Below are 16,755 nucleotides of genomic sequence, written 5' to 3'. Positions count from 1 at the left end.
AGTTGTCTCGAAATTAATGCAACCCACTCTGCAACAATTGAAAGAACAAGTAATTTATTTTGAGAAAATCTATTCCATTTATCTCCACCTCTGGTTTGAAATTAATACATACTAGGATTTCACTACGAAAATATCGCTGCTAACGATCAAACTGTTTATGATGGCATATCATTCATTCGTTTCCTCCGCTGATTTCCAGTTATTCATTTCCTTTTCTGTGGAAATATCGCAACTGGAAAACAATGGGGGGCTCATTAGTGACGTTATGTCTGTGTCAAATAGGATACTGGTGATATAATATCTAGCATGAATCAATTGAATCATATTGCATTTCACAATCTAGAATATCTAGATGATAGCAGACAAGATTACATGATGATTTCATTTTGCTCATCATCCTAAATGTCATTGGGAAAAGTGAAATCTATTTCTACGATGACAAGCTACATTTCACTACAGCATTGTTGGAAATGTCCTCTGACATAATGAACAATGCACTTTGAACCGTTTCCTTAAGAAAAATTCTTCGAAAACGCCTCTAACATAATGTGATTTCGCTCAATCTCTGTTAATCTTAATTTCAAAGTTCACTTTGAACAGTTTGGAACTTTGTTGTGTTCTAGAGCTCTAAAAGCCTCAACGGTCAATGGCGGAGGTCACTTTAACCCTTGGTGTTGTGTTCTAGAGCTCTACAAGTCTTACCTATCCAGGTTACTTACTTTTTCTCATGGCCACCTGTGTGTCTGCGGCCGCCTCGCCCAGAACTCGCACGAAATTATCGGGGAACATGCCCCGTCTGTTTTCTCGCACGAGTAGGCCCTCCCACCAGCCATTTACACGATGACAAGCTACATTTCACTACAGCATTCTTGGAAATGTCCTCTGACATAATGAACAATGCACTTTGAACCGTTTCCTTCAGAAAAATTCTTCGAAAACGCCTCTAACATAATATGATTTCGCTCAATCTCTATTAATCTTAATTTCAAAGTTCACTTTGAACAGTTTGGAACTTTGTTTTGTTCTAGAGCTCTAAAAGCCTCAACGCTCAATGGCGGAGGTCACTTTAACCCTTGGTGTTGTGTTCTAGAGCTCTACAAGTCTCACCTATCCAGGCTACTTACTTTTTCTCATGGCCACCTGTGTCTCTGCGGCCGCCTCGCCCAGAACTCGCACGAAATTATCGGGGAACATGCCCCGTCTGTTTTCTCGCACGAGTAGGCCCTCCCACCAGCCACCCGACTGCACTCGGATACCGGTAATCAGGTCTCCTTTCCTTAGTGTGAGTTCGTCTGCCTCTTGAGCTGTGTAGTCAAATTCTACGCTCGCCTCGATCACACTCGACCCTGCTGAAACAGACACCAGGGGGAGACAAAGGGTTAATGATTATTAATTTATTACTATCATGGACAACGATACAATACATTACATTGGAATGGGGGTCTTTTTTGACGAGTCCAGTATGTAGGACTATTACACCCCATTCTTGTTGTGGACAACGATAACTGTACTTACTCTTTTTGTGGTAATGAGCTTTTTCTCATCCAAAAGCACAATGGATAATGAGTAAGGCACGATTATTGTTTTATTGATGAGTTTTTCGTAATCTAATTCGTGTACTTAATCACTTATTAGATTTCTAAATGGACTACTAAGACAGGTATGAAGTGAAATTACAGCGACGAGAAAACATGCCAAAAAAACACCTTTGACACAAGAAGTTGTTCACCAAACGTATGGAACCTCTCTCTGTTTTTCGACCTAATGCCTCGAACAGAGAACTAATTAACGTACTACCTAGTACACTCAAGATAAGTGAGTGTTCATAGAAAATACCTTCTTCATATCTGAGTAGATAACACCAGTGGCTCAAGCTAAGTCATCTGATAACGAATGAGTACCTACACAGACCAAGCCAGGTATATGGATCAGGTCCGAGGACAACAGAATAAAATCTCTCAACACAAGAAAAGACACGAAAGAAACACATCTTATACCAAAGCAAATACAGACAACAGCATGTGTGACAAACAAATTTACTCACTCTGATGATAAAACAGGCGAAACTTGACGAATGTCACAAATTAAATCTCACTTCAACAGCCTAAAGACTACAAAAAAAGTTCTCAAGTACATCAGCTGCCACTTTACTAAATAATGAATGAACTAATAACAAATGTCACAAATTAAATCACTTCAACAACCGTCTAAAGACAGGGAAAATTAGTATCTACTTAAGTATATCTCATCTGCCACTTTACCAAATAATGAATGAACCAATAATCGAGGTAACTACCTATGTAAATACAGTACATGCTCTGCAATGACTGAAGTTCAAGACTTCATTGTTCCATCTCGATGCCGTTATGTGAGCGCGTGGGAACAAATGGAATGGATCCTAATAACAAATATTTATGATAATTAATAATTCTCTTTACAACAACAAGTTTACTAAAAATAATACAGGTTGTTGAAAAAGTCTCTGACAAAGAGTTTGATAGAGGTTTACCGTGATTGCATCTGCTAGGCGACAACTCCTTGGCTTGTTCAAAGTCTCCCTCGTCCACTGCTTGACGTAGTGCTTCTTCCATCACATCCAGATCTACTGTGAGCCGCGCCTGAGGGGATAGATTTCAATGTATTTTATTTGTTTACATTTACACTATTCTGTAGTAAAAAAAAAGATTTAAAAATAAATAAATATGAATTCTGAAGCCTAGTACCCACCCGGAAACATTTGTTTACCAACAGTTGTACAATTGTTGAGAAATGTTTGTTTTTAGTCAACTCCACTCTGTTTTTAGTCAACTCAAGTATGTTATGTATCCATTGTTATACAAAATATGTTGTTGTTGTTGTTTATAGACCCGCCACACGCAGAAATACATTTCTGCAATTACGCGGTCGGTCTTGTTATATTTTATTGGATATTCAACACTGATTTACATTTTTCTTTGTAATTTGTATATAGGGTAGTTAAATCTAAATGGTAGGAGTGTCGGTTGTATAGAACTTGGGCTGAAATTAGGGGTGACTCAGCGTATACAGAAGAACATCTCGGTATGTGAAAAAAGTTTCTGTTTCTTCTTTGCCTTAGATTAACGCTAGGAACACTGATACCCATCTTTTGTATCATATTTGGACAGTTAAGTTGATCATTGAACAAATTATGGATGAATAATAATTTGCTCAATTTTCTTCTTGACTCTAAACTACTGATGGGGAGATTTTCTAATAATTTTTTATAAGAGATGGGATTAGGATATAAAGGGTAAAATCTCATTAACCTCAGTGTTAAAATTAAAATACATATTGGGTTCTAAATTCATCAGATTCTTTCTCGTTTCTTTCATTTTCACGTTATCCAGTCAGCTCAATACTCTTCATGCTTTGACTGCTTAGGTAAAGGGACTTTTTAGTCTCATTCGAGCAGGATAAACAAGGTAGGTATATTCTATTCTATTCATTCCCTGATAAATCTACACCCTACACTACATCAGCTATCAGCTTGAAACTCCAACCCTTTCATTACAGGACGAAGCATAATCTCGCCCCATTGAAACATGTGCGATTAAAAATTCATGTGCGATCAAAAGATCAACTTAATTAATGAATCATCAATTCATCTTATTCATCACTTCATCTCAATGTTTCCAGTAAACACGTAAACGTACGTTCATTGTTGAGCATGGCATTAAGTACGAATCCCAGCAATAGGTCACGTTCTTGCTATTTCCAATAGATTCTATTTGTAGCTAGCTAGCTTGTAGGGAGCCTGATAATGTTTTTGATAGATTTTACTGAGGGGGTTAAGTGTTTGCTCACGATACGGGTGATTACGGGTTTCAGTCGTATGGCGCGATGTCAACGCCTTGGCAGGATCAGCCTCATTGTTATTGCTCTCCTTCCTATGGCGGCTCTCGGCGGTCATCGTTTCCGCCGGAATTTCCTCGGAGGCTAACTACTTACCTACTCATTAACCTCAGTGTTAAAATTAAAATACACATTGGGTTCTAAATTCATTAGATTCTTTCTCGTTTCTTTCATTTTCACGTTATCCAGTCAGCTCAATACTCTTCATGCTTTGACTACTGAGGTAAGTAAAGGGACTTTTTAGTCTCATTCGAGCAGGATAAACAAGGTATATTCTATTCTATTCTATTCTATTCTATTCTATTCATTCCCTGATAAATCTACACCCTACACTACATCAGCTCTCAGCTTAAAACTCCAACCCTTTCATTACAGGACGAAGCATAATCTCGCCCCATTGAAACATGTGCGATTAAAAATTCATGTGCGATCAAAAGATTGCGATTGCAGTATCTTGGGATTTACCAAACTGGATTCTATCCTCCTCGAAAAACCTAATGTAATGTAATTTAGGTATAGGTAAGTGAATATATTAGGTGCACAATAATGCATATAAAAATAGGTGAACAATAAAAATAAATAAACTAAAAATAAAGTCATACCTACCTACATAGGTACCTATTGTGCATTTTAAATAAAGTTTTCGCTATAATTTAATCAAGTTCCTAACGAACTACAGAAACTACGTTTAATTAATTATTATTTCCTAAGGATATCTATTTTTCTTCTTGGAAATTTCTGGGTACAGAATTTTTCTTTTGATTATATCGAAAGCTTCTTTGAATTAAGTTTTGCGCATTTTTTTCTCTGTATGTCTTCTCGTCTACTTAACTCGTCTGAAAGTCTGAATATACCTAGAATTTCGAGAATTTCAAAGCAGAAATGATGCCTTTGCATTTCATTTCTGTTATGCTTTTTAACTCGTCTGAAAGTCTGAATATACTTAGAATTTCGAGAATGTCAAAGCAAAAAATGATGCCTTTGCATTTCATTTCTGTTATGCCGAAGGCGTAGCACATCTTTAACGCATATGACGTTATTTTGATATTATTCGGCAAAATGCAAAGAGGAAAGTTGCGTTAACAACCGAAGGCGTAGCACACCTTTAACGCATATGACGTTATTTTGATATTATTCGGCAAAATGCAAAGAGGAAAGTTGCGTTAACAAGGACTTAAACATGATCCTGAAGAGTACTGCACCGAAGAATCTCCTATATTTTGCTCATGGCCAATTTTAACATTACATTATTTTCTGTGTCTATGTTTCAGTCATTCCAATCAAAATTATCATTTAGCTCTAAGGAAATAGTTGCTCTAAGCTTGTAAGTAGAGCCTTTATATTTTTATTTTTGTACTCTACCCACAAAGGTAGGTACGTAAAAAAATTAACATGAAATTCAAATTTTTTTATATTTTTTTTACATTTCAAAATTCAAAAGGGCGCAAAAGCAGCTGAAGCGAGTTGTTTTTAAAGATGCAAAAAGCAGAAAAATTCTGACATGTAGGATTGTTAGGTACCTACCTACCATGTATTTTTAACGATGTTGTTTTGAAAAATTTGAATACCTACCTACCTACAAGAAGAAGAAGAAGAAGAAGAAGAAGAATCCAGCCCACATAACAAAATTTTCCTAACCCCGCTAAAGTCCGGATTGCACAACGCCAATATAATCCTGGGATTGTTAAAATCGGATTCTATCCAGCTTCTAGCATGATAATAAAATCTTGGATCTACCCAGCCCACTTAACAAAATTTTCCTAACCCCGAAAATCCGGATTGCACAACGCCAATATAATCCTGGGATTGTTAAAATCGGATTCTATCCAGCTTCTAGCATGATAATAAAATCTTGGATCTAGGTAAAACGGATCCTATCCGCGTAGAAACACGATTGCAGTATCTTGGGATTTACCAAACTGGATTCTATTTGCTTTCTATCCTCCTCAAAAAACCTAATGTAATGTAATTTAGGTATAGGTAAGTGAATATAGGTGAACAATAATGCATATAAAAATAGGTGAACAATAGGTAAAAATAAATAAATTAAAAATAAAGTCATACCTACCTATGTAGGTACCTATTGTGCATTTTAAATAAAGTTTTCGCTATAATTTAATCAAGTTCCTAACGAACTACAGAAACTACGTTTAATTAATTATCATTTAATATAAATAGCGTTGATGATAAAATATGCTACAGTTTATCTAAATATCTCATAATTTTCATTAATTAAAAAAATGTCATGGCAAATTATCAGCTGTCTGTCTAAGCTCTCTAAACTTATCATTACTATGAGGGAGTTTTTTTTTTTTTCAAAATGAAAATTCAATTAATAATAACAGTGAAACTTTCAGTTAAAAAAGCGGAACTAAAAAAAAGTCCGAGGCAAATTAAAAAAATTACTGAAAGTGAAATTAATTTATCTAACTTTTGTTTCCATGAGGGAATGACAGGGATCTGTCAGTTTGGGAGTGGAAGTCAGAAAATTTCCAGCCTTGCCTGTCGAAAATCAAATGTCCGTGAAGGCACATTTTGTTCATTAATAATAACAATGAAACTTTCAGTTAAAAAAAGCGGAACTGAAAAAAAAGTCCGAGGCAAATTAAAAAATTACTGAAAGTGAAATTAATTTATCTAACTTTTGTTTCCATGAGGGAATGAGAGGGATCTGTCAGTTTGGGAGTGGAAGTCAGAAAATTTCCAGCCTTGCCTGTCGAAAATCAAATGTCCGTGAAGGCACATTTTGTTCAGCAAGTTGCCCTAAATTTTATTCATTAATATAAGTGACAAATAAACTTTTTTGTAGGAGCGGAAAAAGAATTTTCACCCCCCCCCCTTGAAACATCTGACTAAAAAAAATGACATTTTTGATATGGGGAGGCTTAGGAAGCAAAATGAAAACCCTGTTTAAGGTATCATTCAAACGTCCAACAAGAGGGCTTACAGCAAGGTACATACTCGTATATACGAAAGTAAAATACCTAGGTACCTATTACTTTACATATTTACATATAAGATAAGGTAAAATTATAGAGATCCAAAAATAAATACATACATAGATAAGATTGCGGAGAGACTTTCCAAATTTCCACTCAGGGACTGGGCCGCATTGTTACTCTAAATATGGGCTACAAATTTAACAATATGTTCCAACATTAGTTTTTTATGTAACCCGGAACCTCCTGAGAGCGACAAGTGGCGCAACCTCTAAATACTTTAGTGGACCATCATTTTTTTTTTGTTTTTTTAAACGTGGCAGGATTCTCAGAAATGAGCCTGAGCCGCCCACCTCAGGAAATTGAAAAAAAAAAAATGTTTTTAATTAGTTGCATAGAATAAATTTCTTTTACTTTTTTATATTTTCTAAAAATAAAATGTCAGAGAGGGAAAGTTTTGTATTTATTTTGTAAGGCGAAGTTAATATAATTTCGCTCTTCGTCTGGATGATGGTTTTGTCTCGTTATGACATTTTTTTCTTCTTCGGTAAGTAGAGCCTTTATATTTTTATTTTTGTACTCTACCTACAAAGGTAGGTACGTAAAAAAATTAACATGAAATTCAATTTTTTTTATATTTTTTTACATTTCAAAAGGGCGCAAAAGCAGCTGAAGCGAGTTGTTTTTAAAGATGCAAAAAGCAGAAAAATTCTGACATGTAGGATTGTTAGGTACCTACCATGTATTTTTAACGATGTTGTTTTGAAAAATTTGAATACCTACCTACCTACAAGAAGAAGAAGAAGAAGAAGAAGAAGAAGAAGAAGAAGAAGAAAACATAGGTATCTAGGGCTTTTAAGTTAGTAATACTTTCTATTTTCACATCTATTGGGTGTTTAAAATTGTAGATAAAAAAATGTGCTTGTCTTCTGAAAAATAGACAATGGAAAGCAAGAATTAGAAGAAAAAAAAATGTTCAAGTTGTAAAAACAGAAAAAAAAGCAACAGAAAGTAGGTAAAAAGAAAAGGAGAATTAAAATTAGGTATTCCTCTACCTTTTCTAACTTTATTGTGTTCTTAAGTTTTTGTTCCCAGTTTTTCTCTTGTTTGTGTTTTTTTACTTAAATTGTAAAACATTTTTTGTTTATACATTATACTCTATACAGGGTGTATAAATAATCCTAAAATTACCTCGTCCCGTTAATTGCCCCAAAAAGAGAGAAAATTAGAAAATCTTTTGTTTGATAATATAAATTTACCCAAAAATGTCTCAACCAGGGGTTTTTTTTATGTAATTTATATTGAAAAAAATCTTTTTTTTTTTGGGTGATTACTTTGGGCTACAAATTTTACGAGTGGATGCCCTTCGCACTCAACTTTTGCTATTTCTTTAGCAAGGGAAATTCAAGCTGGTATACTCCCTGTTTAAAGCCCCCCAGCCAGACTAAGCTGGTCTTGCTGGTCTACTCCTTGTTTAACGTCTCCCAGCCAGACTAGTAAGTGTAATAATAATGGCCTTTTTTAAAGAGGTTTGATAGAGGGAACTGTAACTGCGGTCTTATCATCCCGAAATAGAAGACAGGATAGGAGAAAGCCAGCCGTTCTGAGAACGAACATTATCTGTTTAGGATAAAATCCGCCTCGGGCGGGAATCAAACCCGCGGTCAACCAAACTAACTAGGCTGGCAACCTTCTTTTTTAGTATCCTTTTTTTTAAGAGGTTTGACAGAGGGAACTGTAACTGCTATGGTCTTATCGTCCCGAAATCGAAGTGAGAAGGAAGACAGGATAGGAGAAAGCCAGCCGTTCCGAGAACGAACATTATCCCATCAGGATAAAATCCGCCCCGGGCGGGAATCGAGCCCAGTGGCCTAGCGCTTACAAGGCAGACGCACTACCAACTAAGCTAGCTAGGCTGGCTGAACCTTAACTTAATTTATGCCGTAGGACGAAAGCCAGCCGTTCCGAGAACGAACATTATCCCATCAGGATAAAATCCGCCCCGGGCGGGAATCGAACCCGGGACGAAAGCCAGCCGTTCCGAGAACGAACATTATCCCATCAGGATAAAATCCGCCCCGGGCGGGAATCGAAGGATAGGAGAAAGCCAGCCGTTCCGAGAACGAACATTATCCCATCAGGATAAAATCCGCCTCGGGCGGGAATCGAGCCCAGTGGCCTAGCGCTTACAAGGCAGACGCACTACCAACTAAGCTAGCTAGGCTGGCTGAACCTTAACTTAATTTATGCCGTAGGACGAAAGCCAGCCGTTCCGAGAACGAACATTATCCCATCAGGATAAAATCCGCCCCGGGCGGGAATCGAACCCGGGTCTAGCGCCGTTCCGAGAACGAACATTATCCAGGATAAAATCCGCCCCGGGCGGGAATCGAACCCGCGGCCTAGCGCTTACCGCCTCGAGAACGAACATTATCCCATCAGGATAAAATCCGCCCCGGGCGGGAATCGAACCCGCGGCCTAGCGCTTACAAAAGCCAGCCGTTCCGAGAACGAACATCATCCCGTCAGGATAAAATCCGCCCCGGGCAGGAATCGAACCCGCGGCCTAGCGCTTACAAGGCAGGCGCACTACCATTAGTAGCCGTTTTTTAACCTTTTTTTAAAGAATAAAGGAGCCAACAGAGAAGGCGAATCCAATTATCCAATATCACACCTATATTTCTTTGAAGCTTACAGTCTTGTTACAGTAGGTGTTGGTTGAAATTAAAAAAACAAAGGTATTGGATTTCGAAAAGGGTAAAGAGGCACATAAGAAAGGATAAATGTGTCACTTTTTCTTCTTTTTACTTTCCATTATCTACATTATGTAGCTACAGGGAACGTATACTTTCTAATGGGATTCGGGCCAAATCTTTAAAATCGGGAAATGGACGGAAATATCCGCTTTAGGGTTCCCTGAGTACAAAAAAGTGATGCTTAGCGAATGGTCCTATTTTTCTAAGTCCGAAAAAAGTTGATTTTTTTTCACCTAGGTGCTTAATGCAATAGTATTTGCAATCGAAAAACGAGTACAATTTTTTGTCGATGGTGGGATTCGAACCCGGGACCTTCTGCATGGCAAGCAAGCCAATTCCATCTTCGAAACTCCAATTCCATCTTCGGAACTCCAATTCCATCTTCGAAACTCCAATTCCATTTTCGAAACTCCAATTCCATCTTCGAAACTCCAATTCCATCTTCGAAACCCCAATTCCATCTTCGAAACCCCAATTCCATCTTCGAAACCCCAATTCCATCTTCGAAACTCCAATTCCATCTTCGAAACTCCAATTCCATCTTCGAAACCCCAATTCCATCTTCGAAACTCCAATTCCATCCTCGAAACTCCAATTCCATCTTCGAAACCCCAATTCCATCTTCGAAACTCCAATTCCATCTTCGAAACTCCAATTCCATCCTCGAAACTCCAATTCCATCCTCGAAACCCCAATTCCATCTTCGAAACCCCAATTCCATCTTCGAAACTCTGCTTCTCTTTTCAGAATGAAAAAGACCAGAAGACATTTGTGATCAAACCCATCCCTTCGACCAACATCAAACCGCTAATCGTCTTCATCAATCCCAAGTCCGGTGGCAACCAAGGGGCCAAATTGTTGCAGAAGTTTCAGTGGTTGTTGAATCCGAGACAGGTGTTTGATTTGACGCAAGGTGGACCAAAAATGGGGTAAGTGTGGTTGAACCTGGAATCTAACGATGAACGACATGCGTTCTAAACATGTGTCCGTACGAAGTGGAGCGGCCGTAGATCGATGTCGACTGAACCGTCCATACTGCCTGGACAACATATAGTTTACCTTATCCATCGAAGGCCCGGCGACTATGTTTGGACGCAGCTTTTTTTTTAAACTTATCTTTAAAAAAAAAAAAAAATCTAACGATGAACGACATGCGTTCTAAAGATGTGTCCGTACGAAGTCGAGCGGCCGTAGATCGATGTCGACTGAACCGTCCATACTGCATGGACAACATATAGTTTACCTTATCCATCGAAGGCCCTTCGAGTATTTTTGGACGCACCTTTTTTTTAAAAAAAAAAAAAAAAAAAAAAAAAAGAGTGTTCCCATCTTCTTAGTCATGAACATTTCGACTTCAAATCACTGATTAACATCAATGTGAGCAGTAGGTACTAAGTATATGGTTACAGTAATATCCGTCAACAAATAGGGTAAGTGTACCATTTATTCGCCCACCTAAAAAACGTACCATTTATTGGCCCACCTGCCCACATTTATTTTTCTAATTTTTGTTTTTATGACTACAGTTTTGGAATAGCACTGGTTCGACAGCAGTCTTTAAGCCCTTTCTTTTGATGAAATTGGATCTTGAAAAAGTTCGTCCAGTTCAGACTTATGTGGCGTAGACCCAGAGGTGGGCCAATAAATGGTACGTTTTTTGGGTGGGCGAATGAATGGTACACTTACCCTAATTGTTGGATTTACGTTAAATGTATTTTGGAGGTTGTCAAAGTGTATGGGTTGACGCGCTTACCGTTGGTCAACAGTTCCCCAACCATGTAACCCCAATGATGAGCCAACCGTACGATTCTTAACCATGGATGTTGTTAGGGATCGAACTTACTTTATGTCTATCCCACTTTCCTTACTGGTGAACTTATCTGAATTTACCAGAGAGGTTGAACTTGTGGAAACGTTTTGCTGTATAAAGCACACATTGGTAGAGGTTAGGAAATTATAACTTGGTTCGAATCTGTGTAAAATGTAAAACAATTTAATTCAATCAGGAAATCCAGGCCAAAGTAGATAACAACTTAAAACAAATAGAATACATCCTTATTTTTCTCTTTGAAGTCTTCTTAGTCATGAACATTTCGACTTCAAATCACTGATTAACATCAATGTGAGCAGTAGGTACTAAGTATATAGTTACCTACAGTAATATCCGTCAACAAATACAAGACAAGAGTTTTGCAAAACTTTGTCTTCAATCTTCACATCACATTTGTCTTGTGCCACATACGTAAAAGGTAAAACAATTTAATTCAATCAGGAAATCCAGGCCAAAGTAGATAACAAGTTAACAACTTAAAACAAATAGAATACATCCTTATTTTTCTCTTTGAAATCTTCTTAGTCGTGAACATTTCGACTTCAAATCACTGATTAACATCAATGTGAGCAGTAGGTACTAAGTATATGGTTACAGTAATATCCGTCAACAAATACAAGACAAGAGTTTTGCAAAACTTTGTCTTCAATCTTCACATCACATTTGTCTTGTGCCACATACGAACGACATGCCATCATGTTTTCGGATGAAATCCATTACTTTTCATATTATATTTGTTAGGTACCTACTTTCTTTTTCAACTTTTTCAAGAACTTTCGCACAGGGACTTGTGTTTTTGCGAAGTTTTTCGTCAGAGACTTCTTTGGCAGCTTCCCAAGTCACAGGGAAAATTTGAAAACAGTTTTTAATAGCTTGTTTTAGCTTTCTTGTTTGATTTCTTTTCGTTGCCAGATTGAAAATAGTTGAAATTGAAGTGTACCGCGATCCTTTTCCTAACTTTTGCTTTCGTCATCATTCTTGTTCTTGCCATACTGTACCGCAATTCTTCTCCGCTCTAAAAGTGATCGTGGGTCCCCGCTATTGCGCGAGTTAGAAATCCGTGATTTAGTTGCCTGTAAATTCCACATATTAAACCAAAGCAACCCATGTAATTCTTATGAAGTGTTTCGAACATCGAAGCGTTTACCCCTTCATCTGACTTTAATTACAGTTAGTTTTAACACTAGAAAGGTAGACTTTTTTTAGGTACATTTTGGGAAGACGTAATAAAATTTTTACTCACTCATGAAAAAAAGAGAGGTTTTTTGCGACTGTGAGATGCAGAATCAAGAATAGGTAGATATGTTTCAAGTTTCAAAACATTATTTTTTATTATTTTAAAAAAAAAAAACAAAAACAAAAAAAAAAAAAAAAAAAAAAAAAAAAAACAGGGAGAAGACTAGCCCAAATTTCCTCACGCTATATCAATAGCGAAGGTTGAGTGCGAAGGGCATCCCACTCGGAAAATTTTGTTTAGCCAAAACCAGTTGGCCTCAAAGCGATCACTCTAAAGCTGATTGAGAGGCCGACGACAAACGCCGACCCCATCTGAACATGGGAAAAGGCGAGGAAGAAGAAGAAGAAGAAGAAGATAGGAAGTCAAGTCTTCAAACGTAGGTATGTTTTTATGGCCATTTCTGTTTGTGAGAAATCCAATAACTAACTTCAACCTCCTCCTTCGTTGTTCTCACCAATATTTTTATTTCCATTCTACATAAAATCATAATATTATCATATTTATTCACAAAATTTAGCGTACCGTATTAATCAGGGAACGACCTTTGTGACATTTATGCTTGACACAGTTAAAATTCCTCCCTCTTTTCTTGGTTCTTCCAGGGCTACACGGATGAACCCATCTCGAAAATCCTGGAGGATCTAGAGATGTCTGACATTGCCTATCTGCACTCAAAGAAGAAGATTTAATCAGGGAACGACATTTGTGACATTTATGCATGGCACAATTGAAATTCCTCCTCTTTTCTTGGTTCTTCCAGGGCTACACGGATGAACCCATCTCGAAAATCCTGGAGGATCTAGAGATGTCTGACATTGCCTATCACGACATTTGTGACATTTATGCAAATTACTCCTCTTTTCTTGGTTCTTCCAGGGCTACACGGATGAACCCATCTCGAAAATCCTGGAGGATCTAGAGATGTCTGACATTGCCTATCTGGACCGGTGGGATCTGAAGGTGGAGAAGAACCCCAATGCAGAACCCAACGAGGAAGGCAAGGAGAATCTGCCCCTGAATGTCCTCAACAATTATTTCTCCCTAGGTGTCGATGCTCATATTGCCCTTGAGTTCCATGAAGCAAGAGGTAAGTGGTTTGCTCGCCAGAAACATTTTTAGGTTGGGTAATTGTTGGATTTACGTTAAATGTATTTTGGAGGTTGTCAAAGTGTATGGGTTGACGCGCTTACCGTTGGTCAACAGTTCCCCAACCAGTGTACCATTTATTCGCCCACCTAAAAAACGTACCATTTATTGGCCCACCTGCCCACATTTATTTTTCTAATTTTTGCCTAAAGTGTGAGAGGTCTGTATCATTTTCATAGGTTTGGTTTTTCAGTCAGCATCGTGCAACTCAGTGCAACTAAAATTTGCGTAGTCGCCGCCCTTCCGCTTCCTAAGGGCGACAGACCTTAGACTCCTTAGAGCAGTGGTTCTCAAACTTTTTTTGCATGGCGCCCCCTTTGGGCATATTCTCATTTTTTCACGCCCCCCCTCTGTCAAATTAAAAAAAAAAAGGAATTTGAAAAGATGTGTGTAACTTCTATAACTTCCTGCAGTACCTACTGCTATAATTTAAGGAAAAGTTTTGAAACTTACTTACCCTTCTGCTTTATACATAGTTGTATAATATGCTGTTCAATTGTGGTGTTAGTTCCACTTTTCAAGTTCTAGAAAGGAGATGTTTGACACTTAAAATAAAAAATGGAAACGGAAAAGAAAAGCATTTACCTACTTTCACTTTTCAAGTTTTTTGCACGTACACCAAATAAACCTAACCGTCAGTGTTGCCAGATGGAAAAAAAATATATCCCTAGATCGAAAGAAAAAAGTCCCTAGATTTTGGAAAAAGTCCCTAAATTCCTATTACAGTGTTGCCAGATGGAAAAAAAATATATCCCTAGATCGAAAGAAAAAAGTCCCTAGATTTTGGAAAAAGTCCCTAAATTCCTATTATGCACATCAAATATTAACCTAAAACCCCCTAAAATAAGTCTTAAATATAAGCCATATTTTTTCCTGAGTTGAGTTTGATTTTTTCTTTCTTCTTGAGTAGGTATGAAAGTATTTTTTTTTTTTTTTTTTTTTTTTTAAAAATCAGAAGTGAAATCAATTTTCATTAAAAAAAAAAAAAAAAAAAAAAATAAAGAAAAAAACAAATCAAAATCAACTCAAAAAAAATTCGGCTCTATTTTAATGAAATACAAAAGCAGGTTTTTTTTTTGGTAAGTTTTATCCGCAAACCTATCATTTGGTAGCACTTCTGAATGGTCCATTTTGGCCAAAGGGGGGGCATCATTTGGTAAGTTTTATCCGCAAACCTATCATTTGGTAGCACTTCTGAATGGTCCATTTTGGCCAAAGGGGGGGCATCATTTGGTAAGTTTTATCCGCAAACCTATCATTTGGTAGCACTTCTGAATGGTCCATTTTGGCCAAAGGGGGGGCATCATTTGGTAAGTTTTATCCGCAAACCTATCATTTGGTAGCACTTCTGAATGGTCCATTTTGGCCAAAGGGGGGGCATCATTTGGTAAGTTTTATCCGCAAACCTATCATTTGGTAGCACTTCTGAATGGTCCATTTTGGCCAAAGGGGGGGCATCATTTGGTAAGTTTTATCCGCAAACCTATCATTTGGTAGCACTTCTGAATGGTCCATTTTGGCCAAAGGGGGGGCATCATTTGGTAAGTTTTATCCGCAAACCTATCATTTGGTAGCACTTCTGAATGGTCCATTTTGGCCAAAGGGGGGGCATCATTTGGTAAGTTTTATCCGCAAACCTATCATTTGGTAGCACTTCTGAATGGTCCATTTTGGCCAAAGGGGGGGCATCATTTGGTAAGTTTTATCCGCAAACCTATCATTTGGTAGCACTTCTGAATGGTCCATTTTGGCCAAAGGGGGGGCATCATTTGGTAAGTTTTATCCGCAAACCTATCATTTGGTAGCACTTCTGAATGGTCCATTTTGGCCAAAGGGGGGGCATCATTTGGTAAGTTTTATCCGCAAACCTATCATTTGGTAGCACTTCTGAATGGTCCATTTTGGCCAAAGGGGGGGCATCATTTGGTAAGTTTTATCCGCAAACCTATCATTTGGTAGCATTTCTGAATAGTATGAAAACCGCCAAAAAACGGTCGAAATCTGTCCAAAAGCGGTCAAAATACCGCCAAGCGCAGCAACCATCTCAACGAAAAGTTTCGTGTCGCATCCTTGTCACATTTGACAGCTACATACCAAATTTCAAGTCTCTAGCTTTTACCGTCCTCGAGATATTTTGTTTACAGACAGACAGACAGACACACAGACAGACACACACACGGACCAATGGCTGAAACTTTGGATTTAGGCTCTAGGGACCTCAAAACGTGTTTTGACACTAAAATTTGACCATCGAAAATTTGACCCGATTACATTACTTTCCTTCCTATAGGATAAGGAAAGTAAAAAGACGAGAAACTCCCGCCAAAAATTTGACCCGATTACATTACTTTCCTTCCTATAGGATAAGGAAAGTAAAAAGAAGAAAAAGTACCAATCTGTGACAATCTTACTCATAGCCAATCAAATGTCTTGGTTACAGTTACAGCGGAGGAACGCACCCTTGGAGTGGGATGGACCAGAAGACAGATGATGGCCTTATAGAAGTGGTGGGACTCACTACATATCATTTGGTAAGTTCTACCCTCAAACCGATCAATTGGTAGCATTTCTGAATGGTCCATTTTGGCCCAAGGGGGGGGCATCACTTGGTAAGTTTTATCCGCAAACCCATCATTTGGTAGCATTTCTGAATAGTCGATTAGGTACACAAAAAGGGCAGTCCGGCATTGGGTAGTCAAATACAAGATTCCATCCAGCGCAGAGGCAATAGTAGGTATGTTGTATGCGCCAGTTCTCGACGAGACGGATCACCGAAATTAAGCAATGTCGAGCGTGGTTGGTATCTGAGGTAACGTGTACCTACCCCTAGCTAGTTCAGGGTGCACTCGGCCTCCTGAGAACGAATTGAGGAGCTGATTGATATCCCAGCATAAGAAGATTAATAAAAAGTCCGATATGACTTTAACAGTTAAATAACTTTCTGAAATCCCAGTAAAAAGAAGATTCATACAG

General features: G+C 37.9%; 2 protein-coding genes across 2 annotated transcripts in view; one reads left to right on the top strand and one right to left on the bottom strand.

The window, feature by feature from the left end:
* The window catches only part of LOC103523627 (SH3 domain-containing kinase-binding protein 1), a 59,127-nt gene extending 55,196 nt beyond the window's left edge, over window positions 1–3,931 (bottom strand). The window contains 3 exon segments of the mRNA XM_026833055.1: window positions 1,125–1,349; window positions 2,510–2,618; window positions 3,776–3,931. Coding sequence (XP_026688856.1) covers window positions 1,125–1,349; window positions 2,510–2,618; window positions 3,776–3,931 — 490 coding nt within the window.
* Window positions 3,932–6,770: 2,839 nt separating this feature from the next.
* The window catches only part of LOC103523618 (eye-specific diacylglycerol kinase-like), a 32,932-nt gene continuing 22,947 nt past the window's right edge, over window positions 6,771–16,755 (top strand). Inside the window, exons 1-7 of the mRNA XM_026833052.1 lie at window positions 6,771–6,788; window positions 9,896–10,497; window positions 11,642–11,690; window positions 13,239–13,295; window positions 13,397–13,480; window positions 13,513–13,738; window positions 13,976–14,027. Coding sequence (XP_026688853.1) covers window positions 6,771–6,788; window positions 9,896–10,497; window positions 11,642–11,690; window positions 13,239–13,295; window positions 13,397–13,480; window positions 13,513–13,738; window positions 13,976–14,027 — 1,088 coding nt within the window. The remainder of the gene's footprint in view (window positions 6,789–9,895; window positions 10,498–11,641; window positions 11,691–13,238; window positions 13,296–13,396; window positions 13,481–13,512; window positions 13,739–13,975; window positions 14,028–16,755) is intronic.

Source organism: Diaphorina citri, unplaced genomic scaffold (assembly GCF_000475195.1).
Source record: "Diaphorina citri unplaced genomic scaffold, Diaci psyllid genome assembly version 1.1 scaffold84, whole genome shotgun sequence".
Taxonomy (NCBI): Eukaryota; Metazoa; Arthropoda; class Insecta; order Hemiptera; family Psyllidae; genus Diaphorina; species Diaphorina citri.
This window is presented reverse-complemented; position numbering and strand designations above follow the sequence as displayed.